This window comes from Accipiter gentilis, chromosome 7, assembly GCF_929443795.1.
Source record: "Accipiter gentilis chromosome 7, bAccGen1.1, whole genome shotgun sequence".
Lineage (NCBI taxonomy): Eukaryota > Metazoa > Chordata > Aves > Accipitriformes > Accipitridae > Astur > Astur gentilis.
This window is the reverse complement of record NC_064886.1, coordinates 39118041-39134747: the sequence shown is the minus strand read 5'-3', so window position 1 is coordinate 39134747 and position 16707 is coordinate 39118041. Positions and strand designations below refer to the sequence as shown.

The window sequence follows — 16707 nt, the reverse complement described above, 5'->3', positions numbered from 1 at the left end:
AACATTATACTGAACACGTAAACGAAGCGAGTGCTACTTAATCCAGGAAAATTTTCATGTCCCTTTTCATATTGTATGAGAGCCACAAAGCAATTCTGCAAGGGAGGTTACTGGTAAGTAACCAAACAGCTTTCCTGCTTTGCTGTTACAATTTTATGTGCAACTACTCCATGAAAATAAATGGATGGAGGTGGACCAGACTCTGCACTGGGCAATTTATGGCAACTAAAGTAAACCAAGAAATGTGTATTTTTCTAATAACAGACCATAAAACTCCTTTTTAAAAAAAAATCAATACCAAATTATCTGTGGGTACAATTGGAGTAACTGCCTTTTTCTTCACTTTCAAGACATCTAATGTAGACACAGAGTGTTTTCAATTGTTGAGAGTTTGTTCCATTGCAAAACCCAGTGTTTCAGCAATAGGTCAAAGTGCCATTAAAATTGCACATTTTTCTTCAATTATGAGAATACATGGTAGCATGCAATGTTTGTTTGTTACTACACCTAAAAGCTTGCACTTACACTAACCTATGAATGATGTGGGATCTCTTAAGAAACAGAAACAAGAACAAAAATTAAAATACAAACATAAAATGATAGAACTGAAGTGTCGGTTGACAAACACTCCCGGGAAGGTTCTACTTAGCAAGCCTTACAATAACACCTCAAGAAGAGAAAGTAAAATCAGAGCAGTAACAGAAGGGTCTGATGTATCAAACTCGGGTTATACTTTGCATAGGCAGTCAAGGCAATTGCACTGCAGTGCAACTAAGGGGTATCTTTGCCTGCAGTTCTGCAACCCCCTTCTTTGTTTCCCCCCACCCCCAAACTACTAATGTTACTTACAATTCGTTTTTAAGTTCAGTTACTTTAGTCTCAGCTAATATGAAAATGTGTACATAATTAAATGGAAAAATGGATCTAACTTTCCTCTCCTCCCTCCCACAAACTCACATCATATCCGTTAGGATACCACCCGCTTTCCAAAACTTTTCAGATCTGTTAACATTAGTATTATCCCGACAGAATGAAGGAGAATCGCATACCGCACAAATTGTACATACTTTAAGAATGCTCGAATGTAAACAATATAGGATGGAAACAGTTTAAAAAAATCCCAGTGAGGTACAGCAAAAACTTAATTTGCTAATTTAGTCTTTTAAGTGCAATTGAAACACTGCGTACTGCCCTTCTCCGAAAAGATCTCTCCATAATTAAGCTACACTACTAGGCTTATTCCCTTAAAGCTACATACCCATGCTATAACTCATTATATTGACTTAATGCAAATATTTGTGGGGGAAAATTAATTTACAGGGTTAATTAAAATCTTTTTAGTATTCAAAAGGAATGATAGTAAAGGGATCAATCATGGAAAATGTGGTAATACACGTTTTTAAAAATATTTCCAATAATTCCAACACAAAACAGCAAGTATATTTTGAAAAATGCATAGAAACCCTGTCAATACAAAAATCCCCACTAAAATTACACAACTAAGCAATTTTAATCTAAATATTTTATGTGCTTTTCCTATAAAGGCCACTTTGACATACAAATACAAAAAAATTTACATTTTTTCCCCAAAATAAATTATTTGTTCCTCAATTAAAAATACTGAATATGGAAGCATAACAACCCTCTTGCGTGCCAGCTGCTCATCTGCAGTGGCTACTTCCGAAGAAGAAAATCTCCAAATATTTTCAATTACAGAAAGAAATAAGAAACGCCTTCAGACTTTGTTCTGCCTAGCACTAGGAAAAAAACTGGGGTTAGGAATGGAATAGGCTGAACCCCTTACGCTGTGCTGGGGAGGGAATCAATATTCACAGACATCTGCAGAGAGATTTTCTGTTTGTCTCCCGTGTCATGCACTGAAATCAGAGAAAGACATCAAGGTTAACCTGAATTAAAGAAAGATAAAATAGTAAACGGAGTTAGGAGGGAGAAACAGTATGAGGTACAATGTGGGTTAAGTAAATTACAAATATAGCCAAACTACTTGGAAGAATGCATGTAAAGGTGTGAAGACGTGATCAACTGGTAGAGAAGAGCTACTCACAGCATGTAGAGCAGGGGAAAACAGTGTACTGGTTTTATTAGTATTTAATAGGGGGAAGAAGAGGAACACAAGGAACAAACTTCACTGGAAAACTGAAGCAACGGGAGAACAAAGAACCTTTGCCAGCAGTCCTCATCACATGGGCATTTATCCCTGAATTGCCATGGAAGCAGCAAAATCAAACTCACATACACATACACAAGCACAAGCGGTGGAAATGAAAACTGACTTGGACTGGATTTGAGACGTCACAGGTATTCTTTACTGTAAGCACCAGACCCACAACTGAACAACACAGGAACATAAAAGCAAGACCTACATCTCCCTGGAGGGGCACAGCAAACCCAAAATGCCTGACAAGCTCTAGAGCAAAGAGATGCAAACATCGTGAGGTGGCCCCTAACTTACTCCAGCAGGTAAGCCACCCTGGTGGGTTTACAAGACAAGCTCCAATCGACAACAGTACGAGACTGACAGGAGGGATACACTTTGACAGCACGTCATTCAGAGTCAAAACACCTAATAAACTGACGGGTGAGGAGGGGGGGAAAGAGGAAAACAGTGAGGAAGAGTTGATTTGGATGCAAGATTCTTGGGCAGCCATTGCGTAGAAGTTCTCCTAACCTTGGACCAAGGACTGGATTTGGAAGGACACAAGAGCCGTGCATCTTCTGTATCACAAGGAATTCAGCTCTTTAGTACGTGATATTGCATAGTCTGATTGAGGCCAAAGAGCATTTGCATCTTATTTTTCCCTGTTTTTAACAGAAGTAACTCAACATACTCAGGTCAGAGCATTCCAGACTGGCCCCAAGCAATTCATGGATTCATTTCTAAAGCAACACAGGAAGGTTTTTGGGGTGGGCACATAAGCAAATAAAAGCAAAAACTCCATTCCCACACAAAGCACAAGAAGACCCACAGAAAACATACACACATAAAAAGCCTGTAACAGTAAACACATCTGTAAAACAGAAGTCAAAGCATGTCAGCTGGATGATGGGAATAAACCTTGCTGTCAAGCTGCATGCCAGCGATGGTAAACAAGGCCAGGTGAGTGTTTCTACCACACCACACTGACATATTTCTTGTAGGAAAAGTGGCAATATGTTCTGACATAGCCTGGTAATTATCAAGATCTTAGATTTGACAGAATGCTGAACCTTTACGAGAGTGGCAGCAATGTGGCAATATATTCCAACTCCCTCCTATTATTTGGAATACAGGTATCATAATTGGACTAATCAATGTAGTTATTTCATTCTCTTATACTAAAATAGAATATTTCTACAGTACAAAGACAGACTAAGTATATTAGTCATCATTCACATAATAAGTATTTCAATTCTTTAGCCCAATCCTATAAGAGTCATGGTACTCAATAAACATGGTTTACAGAGGGAAAACTCTGAAGGTAGAGCATTTAACCTGAAGAAATTTTGCTTTTTACTTTTGAAGGCAAAATTAAAACAAATCTCAGCTTGTCAGGCTCCCACTTCAGACCACTTCAGATTATAAAACAGTAAGCATATAAACTGGGAAGCAGTTACACACTTCCATTTCCTAAAAAAAAAAAAAAAAGTGGAGGGGAAAGCCAGGTGGCTAGGAGCTCCCCAGTTATTCAGGCCAATACTTGCTGATCCTCCCTGCAGAAATAGTTCCAGAGCCTCCAATATTTTCAGATTTGGATACAACAAATGCAAAATATTAGATGTCCTATAGCACTCAGCCCATAAACCTTTACATCTTACTCTTACGTAGGTAGGGGACAGAGTAGACTCATCCTCACCCATGCAGCCAGGGTGCAGCTGCAAGGCTCAGACTCTGTGCACAGGCCTGGCTATCAACAGTGCTGCTCTTCAGCCTTCCCTAAAATAAGAGAATCAAGGATTTGCAATCTCAGTAGGGCTCTCCGTGGTCCCTCATTTATTGGCTGTTTTTCAGACAGTGCTGCAGGTAACGCAGACTCTCCTCGTGAAGGCCACCAGCCCGTGGTTCCTGGACAACATCAGTCTGGACGAGTTAGGATGGTTCAGAGGGCAGCACCCAACACGTGAAGTAGGAGAACGACAAGGCAGCCTCTGGGCTCTTTTCAAAAGGCTAAAGGGCTCCTACATTCACAAGACTGAGAAACGCTACACCACTGGGACTGCGAAGGCTACAAAAAGGCAGTAACCTGATGTCTGGAGATGGGCCAAGTTCAAACAGGAATGCCTTGATCCTTCCTGCTGCTTCAGACAGGGCAGGAGCACGATTTTTTTTTATGTCCTCCGCAGAACGAAAAACTTTTAGCAACGTTACGTTACCAAATCCCTAAACTGAACCGATGATACAGGTTAAACAAAAATAAAGACAGCACATTATGGATGACAACAAAGTTCCTACACGGGGCTAAAATTTAGCACTCTCCTCCACGGCTTGCACCTACAAGAGCCTTCTGCTCAGATCTACCGAGCCGACGATGTCTCTCCAGCGACGGCAGCAGCTGGTACCTGCCCTCCTTCCACCTCCTGACCGCCCGCAGCACGGGGCGGCTAAACCCTCCGGGGTGAGCAGACCTCGCCAGCCACGCGCGTCTCTCCGAAATGAGGGCCGAACAGATGAGGTCCGAGGCAAAACCCATCCCTGGCCCAACGTCCAGGTGTTCCCACGGCCACGCAGGTCAGCGTGTCCCAGACACACAGGGAACAACACACAGCCAGGTCCTGGGACCGAGCCCAAGAAGATTAATATTGACGGAACAGCCACCACGATGCCAGTAGAAGGCTCTGGAATTAGCAGCTAATTGGTACAGTCTGCAGAGACATGAATAGCTCCTTGTTCTATCCCTACTATTTGTGCATGGCCAGTAAAACGTTTGCTACATTTCATTCTAAGTTAATACCAGCTACTACTTAAAATTTTAGAGGAAAACGTTCCCTGTGAAGCATTTCTTGGGTTTGCCTTTACAAAGAAAGAAAAAAGGCAGCTTTTTCCCATTACATTTTGTATTGTTAAGGCCTTTGACAGTTTGGAAGTTGTCTTTATGAAAAGGGATGTTTTTTAAAAAAAGGGCTGAATACTCAAAAAAACCCCAAAAACCACAAACCAAAAGCCCAACCAACCCCCAAACCCCAGAGAACAAACACAAGCTGATTATCAGCTTACATTGGTACTTTAAGAAGTCAAGCACAGTGCAAGGAATTCAAAAATGTGTCAAAATAGCACCTTTAGAAACAGAAGAAAACAGACTTGTTTTGTTTTGTTTTTTAAATTCTTCAAGCTAAGCAAAACGCTGCATACTCGAAGATCCCAAAGAAACAGGCAAATACATAATCTCAGCTACGGAAGGTGGGTATTTATTTGGACAGCTTTTCCTCTGTAGGTAAGTAAATGGGGAACTCCATGGAAAAAAATCCAGATTAGACATTACAGAAAAATCAGTGAATCTCTATATTGAGATAATGGATCAAGTTCACAGGCAAAACAGTGCAGAGTACAGGCAGAGAGAAAACTATCTGATCTGTCCTTAAAAGAGCAGAGACTTCTATTTTTTAAAAGATTTTTTCCTACTTAAAAATTGTCAGGACAGTCTTTCAATTGCTTCTCTCATTTACAAGTATAATAGTTACTTTCAAGTAATATAAATTTGTATTTACTTTTTACAGCAGATGCAGGTCAACCTTGGGTCTTTTTGTACAGAAACACGCATTTAAAATGAAATTAAACTGTCCTTGGACAATGGCATCATTCTGCCCTGCTTCTTGTCTGCTTTTAGTTTTTTATTGAAGGACAAAATGCAATTTAGAACAAAACAAAACAAAAAATTTGACAAAGTGCAAAGAAAAAAAATGAGGTAGCTGGGAATGGGGGCTTTTCCCCACGGACAAGGTGGCAGAATTCCAGCCACAAGTAACGTGAATATACAGGAGTGGGCTACACATGTTCTACCTACAGGATTGCTTACAGATGTTCAGGTGATCTCTAACCTGCTGACATTAGTTTTACAAGCTTGATGAAAAGTCATTTCATCGTGTATTAAGCACTCTCCCCACATACACCAAGCGGAGTTAAAGGATGCAGAGACGCACAAAAAGCCAGCGTACAGAGAGATCAAGTTTGTGTGGACGTCCTCCCACCCACACGAGCTCTTCTAGTGATCGTGGGCAAAAGCAATGCATTCAGAAGTAAACTTGGGGCAAGAGTGAAAGCAAAATCCTGTTAGTAAGAGCAAAAGACAAAACAACTGAGACCATAAAGCAGCATTATGCCTGGGGTATGCCCAAGAATCTGTATCTGTTGGTTTGGAAGGGCTTTGGGGGTCAGTTCTCAACCAGCCACAGCCTCGAGTCCTCTCTGGCACTCGACATGTCTGCAGCTGCACAACGTCCCAGCCTTGTTCCCAAACACCAAGGGCAGCAAGGGGTGGCAGTTACATGAGCTCTGTGCCAAAAACAGCCTCTTGCCCCATCAGATACACACAGCAAGGCCATGTGCAGTATAAGGAGAATCGTTTTACTGATACTTTTCCACCCCCCCTTAACAGTGTAAAGCTGCTTTCTAGGAGTCCACCAGAACACAGCTTGCTATTTACATTGATTAAACTAAGATACAATAGAATACTTACCATACATTGCAAAATACAGTCTCAGATCCTTAAATACAAAAAAAGTTTCAATTACAAGAAGCAAATCATTAGGTTTTAGAAGTCAGGGAGAAAAAAAAAAAAAAAAAAAAAGCTTAAAATTGACTTAGCAGCTGCTTCCCCAAGCAAACAAAGCTAGAACAGATCCTGGTTTCTCTAAGGAAACCAGAAGAGTCCTTTGGACTAGTTTAAGTCTAGTTCTGAAAGAGTTTTAAAGTATTTCTTAGTAAGGTACTCCTTGGCTTCCCTTCAGAAAGAAACTTTAACAAGAGCTTTAAAGAACGTCAGTTCTGTTCAACTTGACCACTTTGCCAGATACTGCGGTGTACTGGTTTACTTATTCTAACAATTACGCAGACTTTGCTTTTTAAGACCTAAAAATAGCGAAACAAGCAACAAGGATGATAATGTGTAAATTAATAAAACAGATGCTGCCTAGCCAAAGCTTTAGCATGCGAGATCATTGAGGTGAGAATCTCAAGAACAGCCAGGGATAAGGTTTTTGTAGCACACTGCCTATCGCATACTGAAATTTAGACTTTCCAAAATGGCTCTTGCTTTCATCAGGTGCAATATTGTTCCACAGGTTTTCTTCTATTATGAAATTAGTGGAGGTGGCAGCATGCTAGCAGAATGCACAGAAATTATACTTGTAAAAGCAGCACCCGTACAGCTGGTTTAAGTGGTATCTTTCAGGCTCTCACTGGGTTTAGAACTACAGATGAAAGAAACTTGCCCTTGACAAAAACAGAGGATGTCTTAGCATTAACTGAAAATAAAGGAAAGAGAAAAGGCAAAGAAAAAAAAAGTCTAGGACATTAGGTGGTGATTCAAAAGCACCTAGTATTTAAAAAAAAAAAAAAATTACATTCTCATGTTTTATCAATAAAATAATGTTACTTACACTGAGGATGCTTCTTTCTATCCTATTACTGTAATCAGATCCATCAGCTTTTACAAGGGCTTAGTGTAGTCTCATTTCATTATGAAAATTCAAGGGCATAGGTAGGCAATGACATTGAGCATGTTCATTTACTGATGAGCTCTAGCAGGTGTTCATTATTCACATGAAACCCTGCAAAAATTCTGGGCAACAAGATTTAGCCTTTTAAATTGGAAAGTTCCAATCTTCCAGCTTGCTTTTCGTGACATTTCAATAGATTACTTCAAGCAACCTTCAAATATTATTCTAAACAAATCCTTTATGTATTTTAATTATCTTTATAACTAATAAGCCGCTACCTAGAATAAGCCACTTTTTAAAGTATCTTTAAGATTTTGTATCACCAACAAATTTACAACATAATCACCTGTTGGTAGCAGTTTATAGTTTAATTCTATTACCCTTAATCCTTTTTAGCAGGTGTTTATCTAGTTAGACACTTCAACTGGTTTTAGTCTATTCTTTTAGCTTACCTATTAATCAAAAATTTAAGAGAATTTATTACTGGAGTAGAACAGCAGTTAGATAACAAAGTCACGCAGGGCATGGCTGATCAGAGATATCACCTTAATGCCTGGCTGCAAGCCTTCCTACAGTGAAAAATTTCCCAGGAAAAAACCACCCAAAACCGCAGGGATGCTGGAGAGCATGTGTGCAACCTATCAATAAACATCAGAGCACACGGATGTGACCCCTACAGAAAATGAGCGGTGTTTCACCCAAATCTTACTGGCTTTACAGCAATACCTCCAAGTCAGCTTTTACTGGCTCACCTTCCCAGTCTTAAGTGATCAGACAGATCTCCTTACTTTTCTTTCACAAGTAGTGTGCCACAGAAACAGAGACCCTACTGACGCAGCTCTCAACTCCAATAACAAACAAGGAAGAGCAACAGAAAATGGCAAATGTCAAAAGGCTACAGCACTGACGACTGAAACGCAGGCCTGTACTTGTTCCGTAACAGTAAAAGGAAATACTCCAAGTTAAGATAGAAATAGCGGCTTCTAACTGCAAAACAAACATGTATATAAGTAACGCCTCTCCCACCCACCTGAAGAAGCTGGTTTAAGTACTCCCAAGAGTTAAGAGAACACAAACCCCAAAACCTTGATGCTAACATTAGAGGCAGAAGGGATCCATACCCCAAATTAAATATAACTCCTTGGAAAGCATTGCTGTGAATGGCACCAAAACATACCTTGGTTACAATCTTCAGTATGCCTGTGTCCCTGGGTATAGTCACACCTCCTGAGACACAGCTTTCCTTCTGCAGGTAAGATTAATTCAAACAAATTGCACTTTATCTAAATATTTGTAATTTTAAATACTAAAACTTGTTGTCAGCTGCCATTTATTATATACTTGCATGGCACTAGTGCTCTAATAAAGAGCAAAGTGTCCATATGCATCACATGGAGTGATGTCTCAAGGCAGATGTGAAGAGTAACACCAACCTGCAGAACAGTATTAAAAAAAAGTAAAGATTTACAGCGTTTTAAATAACATTCATCTAAAAAAAAAGAAAAAGGAACCACTGGTCTTTTTTGGAACACAGTGAGTTTTAAGCATCTCTGTATTTTAATAGAACAGTTGAATTATTGTTATATACAGAGGAAACCAAAAGTTTGGCACTTGTAACAACTTGCATTTGTTATTGGATCCTGCAGTTTGCATGGCACATGCGCGTTACCAAAACCCATGCAGGCTGTATGGCCACAGTAGTTATGGAACCAACCAGAGAAACTGCAGTTCAAACCGGGAAAAATGCTCCCTAAACCCCTCACTTCTGTACGTGTGCATTTACCAAGTCATGCAGGCACAAGAAATATTGCAAAAAAGAAATTAAGCTGCCTGGTGTTTTCTGGAAGGGGAGTTTATAAAGCAAGCCAGGCGCTTCAGTAGTTTTGATGACAGAACTCCTATTTTCAGCAAGTACTCTGCTTCAGAAGGCAGGCTGTGTGACATGCAAGTTTTGTGCAGTCAAAAGCCAAAGGGATACAGCCTGCCCACAGTTATTAGAGAGCTGATTTTGTAAATTTGCCTTTGATTTCAGATTTACTGCTATCCTTTTGTGTAATCTCCTATGAAATTGCCTTCAATTTAAAGATGAGGTACCCTCAAAGCTACGGAAAGTCACTCGATCGGGGCAGCTGAATTGGTACAGCATTTTCACAATAACTAAAATCTAAGGAATAGCTGATAAAATATTTGAGGACAGGCAGACCTTGCTGTGGTGTAACAGAACAGAAGACTCTTCAGGATGCCTCTTTTTCAGGTTATAAAAACAGAAAGGATGAGAATTTGAAATCCAGCCCTGACTCTTTAGGAACATGAGCATCTTACAAGGCCAGGTGGGTGCCTCCCTAAGAAACCCAAGAAATTTCTTTTATGAGAGCAACAGCACTTTATGCTTTTGGTTCTGTAATCTCTCTTTCTGCCGTGCAGAGCAGCCACAAGACTACATGCATAAAACAAGCACAGAGGACACTGTTGTGTGCTTATAGTATTATCTCTTTTTTCCCCCCACTTGTACACTCGAAGTTTTGATTCTACCCTTAAAGTAGCAATTCCAGAATTTTTCCAAAAATAACCTGCAGCGCACGGAAAAAGGAAGGGGAAACATTTTAGGGAAAAAGGGTGGCAAGAGGTGGAGTGAGAAGAGAAAATGGGAAAATTCCCATTTTCCACAACCCCTACCCCATATTTGATGATTTTCTGATTACGATGGCTGGGGTTTGTGCAATTCTACAGCAGGGGGAAGGAAAGGACACAGAGGTCCAACCCAAGTCACTCAAGTCTGCATCGTGACCCAGCCAAGTCCTCGTCTGGGATTGTGCTGAGCTTGACTCAAGATGCAACCAGCCGAGACCCACATCCAAGGACCCAGCCCCGATATGAGGTGGGGTGGGCACCAAGTTGGTGGCACTTTTCAGCAATACAGATGTTGGTCTCAAAACATTGGCATTTCAATGCTGTGATGGGCTCACAAACCCACCAAGGCACCCACTCTGGTAAATCAGTAAGGAAGGTACCTAAAAACCTGATGCCTGGAAGTCAGCAGACTGCACCTGTGGGGGAACTAGCTGAATTTGAGTGCCGATTCACGAGCTGGAAGGAATTAAGGCTACCGTGCCAAGCAAGGACAACTTAAACAAGTTTCTAAACTGCCAAACCACATAAAAACCCGTGGACTGCAAACTGAGAAAGTTCATGAGTTGCTTCCCACGTGGTTCAGCCATCACATGCGGGAGTACGCGGCCACCAGGAAAGCAGGGACAGCTGGGGTGGTGGCACGTACCAGCGAATCCAGTTCAATCTATAGCTGTTCACACCTTCCAACACGCTTAGGAAACCAGTGACCTCCCTCCACTTAGCACCTCTGGTATCAAAGCCTTCCTCCTCTACTGAAGTCGACCATCTCTCTCCCAAGAAAAGCCAGCGGTGATCTGCCCCTCTCTCCTACACCATCACCTGTACAATCAGGCTCTCCCTGGAAGAAAGGAGAGACTTGGCTTCAAAGCCTTGCTCCAAACTGGGAGGCAATCAAACCTGGTTACTGCACATCCCAAGAGATGCGCTTGTCACCAGGCTTGCAGATCAGAACTAGACAGACAGACAGGCAGACACAAGACAGACCCTGAAAAATGCATCCTTTCCCTCCTACACACAAACAGAGGCTAAAACATCTGCTGGACTGGCCCCACAGACAACGCAGATGGGGAATGATCCCCACCCCCTTGAAGCAAGGCCAAGGAAGCCAGATTTGAGATCTCGGGAGTGCTTGAATCTTTGGCTTGAGCATGGACCCGAAACTCCAGGAGATGTCTCTAGAGACTGGGTCCCTGGCCGCCAACCACGCAGAAAGTGACAGGGGTACACGTGTGCTAAGAAATCAAGTTTGTAACTGTTTCAGGTGAAAAGGCTTAAACTTCTTGGTCAAATCTCACCGAGTGCATTCGCAACACACCCCAATTACCAGCAGATTTGTTTTATTTATTAAAAAAAGAAAAAGAGTAAGACTACCTACTGTTAATCCTACTTTAAGTGTAAACATTTGGTTCAATAACTTTAACTGCGGAACACTGCTAGAGTACATATGATTTGGATTTTTATGTGCATTTATTACTTAGGTTTTCTGGATGCTGAATGCCCTCAAGTATACTGGGAAGCTACAGGGAATCAAGAGATAGCAGCCTGCAATATTCTGAACAACATTTTCGAAAGTTTTCTAAGCCACTTAGAAAACTGAGCTCAAAAGTGAAATAGATACTTAGGAACATTCATCACTTTTGAACATGGGATCTTGGCACTTTGTCTAAGAAAAAAAATTGAACAATGTAAGATTTTCAAAAAAGGGAAGTTTTACAGATAAACTAACAGCACTTGATTTATTTCACAAGACAGCCAAGGATGGAAATAGTGGTTCACATTTCTGTAGTAAAGCATTATATATAAATTTAAAATCTAAAGACATATATATATATACACACATACCATGTTTACTGCAATGCATAAATATATAAATTTTTTAATATGCCAACTAACATAGGTCAGAAAATTGATGTATATAGTTCAAGTTTTGCAGCACTTCAGCATTGTATAAAATAAAAAAATAAATAATGGTCCATGAATTGGCTGCTGCCCTTTTTCCCCCACCCCCACCCCTTTGCTCAGAATCAGAGTAATTCCAACCACACATCAGCGCTATGGAAGGACTGAGCACAAGTAAGTTCCAGAATGTCTCTTCAAGGGATATTTAGTGAAATATAACTATTTTGTACTAGTTTGGGCTTGTATTTCAGCGTATCTAAGGTGATTCAATAAAGATGACGAGGGTTTACACTAACACAACTGAGGGCAGAGATTGGCTTGTCTGAGGTCCACAAAGTTGCAGAGTGGAAAGTATTGTATGTAGTTATAATACTGGTTATACAAAGTCTCTTTTTCTGAAGGGCAGGAGATCTTATTTCTATTTCCCTCTCTCTCATTTTATTACTTTTAAATAAATACAGGTTACGTCCCACCCATCACAACAATAATGAAATCAAAAACTGAGGTAAAAGTGTTCTACCAGCTGATCTTGACTATGAACAAAAGTCAATTAAATATCGCTACTGATGTGAACAAGATTTAGTAAGAAATAAAACGCAAGATACTAAATTCTTCACTATAACCACACCATAAAACCCAGCTTTCAAAGTCAGACAGTAGTAAACAAGACTGTACCTTAGCACGGAAATCATTAGTAAACCAACTTTTGATCCCACTTTAAAGTCGCTGTATAAATTTTCCTTAACTCAGTCCAAAAACCATGTTTTCTGCAAAACAAATATATCCTTGTCATAATTTCACCTTTGTTCTAACAGAGATAAAATTCACCTTTCTATAATCCTCAGTCTTAAAAACCATTTAGTTTGTAAGTGATCTGAAGTAAAAAGGAACACAATCTATTTTCTTTAATTTGTCAAGTTTTGTTGTCTTTTACCAAAAGCAGCAATCATCATTAACTGTTCCAAACACCGTTTCCCTTTTTACTTCAAGAAAAGCCACCAAAGCCCACACAGAAACGCACGCCACCCATCCGTACACCAGTTCATCAGGCTATTCAAATGACAGCATAGAAAAAACAGTTTACTTCTCTGTAGTATACTGTATCCAATTCAGATTAGTCCATTTTAAATATATTAAAAATATCTGTAAGAATGAAAACATTGCAAATGAATGAAAAACCATATGTACACACCTCCACCATTTTTAGGCACAGACCTTAACTTTTGAGGAAGGACTAGAAATAAAAGGTGCAACAACCAACATCTCCTATGGCATTACGGTCAAACAACAGTCTTTGCAGTGCACCAGGGAGGTTGGTTATCATATAGCTTCTGTGTATTATAGCTATCCAGTCCAAGATAGCACATTTATTCTTATCAGTTCCCCTCAGGGGAAACGCATCTTAAATCTTTTTTTGCTTTTCAATAAACTTCACCAAAGGAATACCAATTCCCACCAGTTTCAGACACAAAATACCTCCTTCAATAATACGGTTTAAACTCCAAATGATTACGACTGAAGGTGTTTCCTTGATCCCCCCTTTTATTTCCCCCCCTCTCTTCTTTTTAATGTATACTTAAGTTATTTGTTCCCGAAACAAGAACTGAGACTCAAGCTTTTTAAGCATTTAAAACAAAAACAGTTACCATACCAAAGCACAGCATACAGTGTAAGTTTCAGCTGTAATTTCTCAGCTTTTCCTTTATATAGAGCTATATTATGGTGGACTGCGCAGAATTCTTCCAGTCTCCTCCACTGTCAGCATACGGATCACGGAGAAGGTACGCGAATGCGGAATAATCCTTGTTGAAGCTGCAGTCGAAAGAGCTTGCAGTTTGCGATCCGCAAAGCTGCACAGCCAGTACGGCGGAGGTCCGATGGAAATAGTGGTTTAGTGCGCTGCCAGGTTCCCGTGCTTCTTTTAAATTCTCTAACATAGTCATAATTTGTACCTGAATTCACACATTCACAAAAAAAGATAAAATGCTTAAAACATACTGTAGCTATCACCACATTTAACCTCTAATAGGGCAAATACGTGAACGAGAGCATGCACAGAAACACAAATCAATTTCTGGAGGTATGGCTGAAACTGTTGTCAAAAGGAAACTACTATGACATTTCTTATCTACTTAAACCCGCCACATTTGGAATTTTGCTCTTTTATATTTTGTAGAAAGCCCTGTTGCAGACTCATATATATACCTATGGCCATGAAAGCATGTAGTCTTCCAAATGTTTTTTACAGTATGTGGCCAGATGCTAAAAGCTGAGTATTGAATATGTTTGTTAGTACACATTTATTTAGTTGGGATTTAGAGCCAAGAGCCACTATCACATCCATATGAACCACTGGACAATGTCCCCAAAATGCAGAACCACCTGCCTACTGCTGCAAAGATGGGAGAAACAACCTCAGGCACCAACATTTTTTCTTACATTCAGACAAACGCAGTAACATACTCTTAGTCTTGATCTCTTCTGACCTTCAAACTGCTAATCAACCAAATGCTTATAGCACTGAATTTGTTTCTTTGAAGAGCTCCAATGTACAAAACCAACCTGTACATATCTCTAAGTCCAGCATAATTCCCATGAAGCCAACAGTAAATTAACAGAACATAGTCCCAGTCTATTTAAAAAAATTCAGTCTCATTAGTGCCACTTATTTAAGACTGGAAGAAGACAAGCAACAGGAGGTTATTAGTTCTATTTCTGACCTGTATCGAGGTCTCCAATCACATATATGCTGGCTCCAATGGGCACAGCTCCATACACGAAGGAAGAACTAGTTGGGATACATAGGTTCTGGTCATTTAGATAAATCCACCTGTAAAAATAATAATTAAAAAAAAATGGTATGCAATTCTTATTGAGCACATTACAAGAATTCCAGGTTCTTTTTCCAACCACCATCTTTGGCTCCAAAGCAGAGTGTACAAGTCAATTTGTTATGTAAAAACTGTTGGGAACATTGTCTAGCTCAGGACAGGTTTGGCTTTTCCTAGCCAGGAAAAGCAATTGGTACTGCTCTTTGGGAAGCTTGGGATACTTTATCCTGAAGTTACTTTATTTCAGAATTGCTCCAGTCATCTGTGTAATCTATCTTCTTGCAGCTACCCAGTGTGACCCTCTGGAAGAGAGCAGGCATGTAAGAGAGCCTCTTCTACAACAGCTATGCCAGTCAATTTTCCCTACAGAGAAAATTTTAGGCAGCTTTGTCTTAAAATCAGTAGAGTCATAAAAGCATGTAAGTCTTAATAGTTCATGCTAGGGGAAATAACAAATTGCTATATAGCGAGGCCTCGTTATTAAGCAGTGTCTTCCCCCATATAATTCCCTAACTTCTTTAATTGCACTTTATCAGCAGCAAGAAATCCCCAGTCCAGTAAGAAGAATGCAGCACTTGGCAATGCTTAACTTTAAACAAGGGATAGAAGACTGGAAATCAAAATGGTAAGGGATTTGGGGAAAGAAATGTCCATTACCTCAATTGAAACAGACCTTCCCGATCATGTATCAGGCTCTTTTCAATCACATTCTAGCTCCCACTATAATCTTACAAATCCCCTATGTTCACTTTAAGCATATTCTCATTTCAACACTACATCAGCCTGATCTTTCTACCAAGTGAAAAGTAGTTTTCCATGTTGAAGCCTTTGGAAACCAGGTAAGTACGTACTCATCACCCACGTGGGACGCTGGCTTATAAAGATGTCCCATTTATCTAGAGTTGTCAGCATCCTCTCTATGGTACTGAAACAAATTTCTACAAAATGCTGCTGCACTTCTGCAGTTGCTATCGCAGTTACTGTTTATAGACCCTGAAGACATACAAATCAATAATATTTTAGGTGACTGCTCCTAAATCTTTTATTAAATAAAATAAAATAAATAAAATTTACAGAGAACAGGAAAGTGTGAAAAACCTTTGAAAAGCATCCCATGTATTTTGACGGCCATACCTGGTTAATTTGATGGAAAAAGTTGACAAATACCCTTGCGGATACTGCTGACCTTTGAAAATTCTGCATTATCTTAACTCATGATTCATAAGTAAGCCTCTCTTCTGGCACTGAAGGAGAGGCTGCTACGTCTCAATTATCTTGGAGAGAGAGATCAATTTTTAAAGGCCAAACAAGGACTAGCTGTCCATTATTTTGTCTATGCTATACACTGAAGGATTAAGATTCTGGAGAAAGCAAGGGTATAGTTTATAGCTGTCACAGAGGACAACAGATGAACTGAGAACAGAGAAAAGGAGAAGTCGTCTACACTGATTCAAAAACTCTGTTACAGAGCAAAACACCTTGCACTATATTTCATTAGCTTCTTTTCCTTCCTGTGGGAAGAGGGCACTGTCAGTATTTTCACTGCTTTTTAGCACCAAGTTACCTAGAATTATGAAAACTGAATAAGTGGCAGAGAAATGCAGGAGGAAGACTGCATTTTTTTTATTTTTTTTTTTAAAAATACAGGATCATGTTAAGAAAGGTCAAAAACCAATTAGATGGGTTTAGTCTA

The 16707-nt window shown here is 39.9% G+C and overlaps 1 protein-coding gene across 9 annotated transcripts in view; it reads right to left on the bottom strand.

Moving 5' to 3' along the window:
* GAN (gigaxonin) overlaps positions 1 to 16707 on the bottom strand; it is a 59880-nt gene that overhangs the window by 17832 nt on the left and 25341 nt on the right. For 7 of the 9 annotated variants that reach the window (XR_007506785.1, XR_007506787.1, XR_007506790.1 and 4 more), the window contains exons 10-11: positions 14904 to 15013; positions 12859 to 14135 (exon numbers count right to left, since the gene is read on the bottom strand). Coding sequence is in view for 1 of the 9 variants with exons in the window: in XM_049806657.1 (XP_049662614.1) it covers positions 13954 to 14135; positions 14904 to 15013 (292 nt within the window). In the remaining 8 variants the exon portion in view is untranslated. Of the gene's footprint in view, positions 1 to 1712; positions 14136 to 14903; positions 15014 to 16707 lie in introns of those variants that run through there. The other 2 variants (XR_007506791.1, XM_049806657.1) reach the window with 2 other exon arrangements.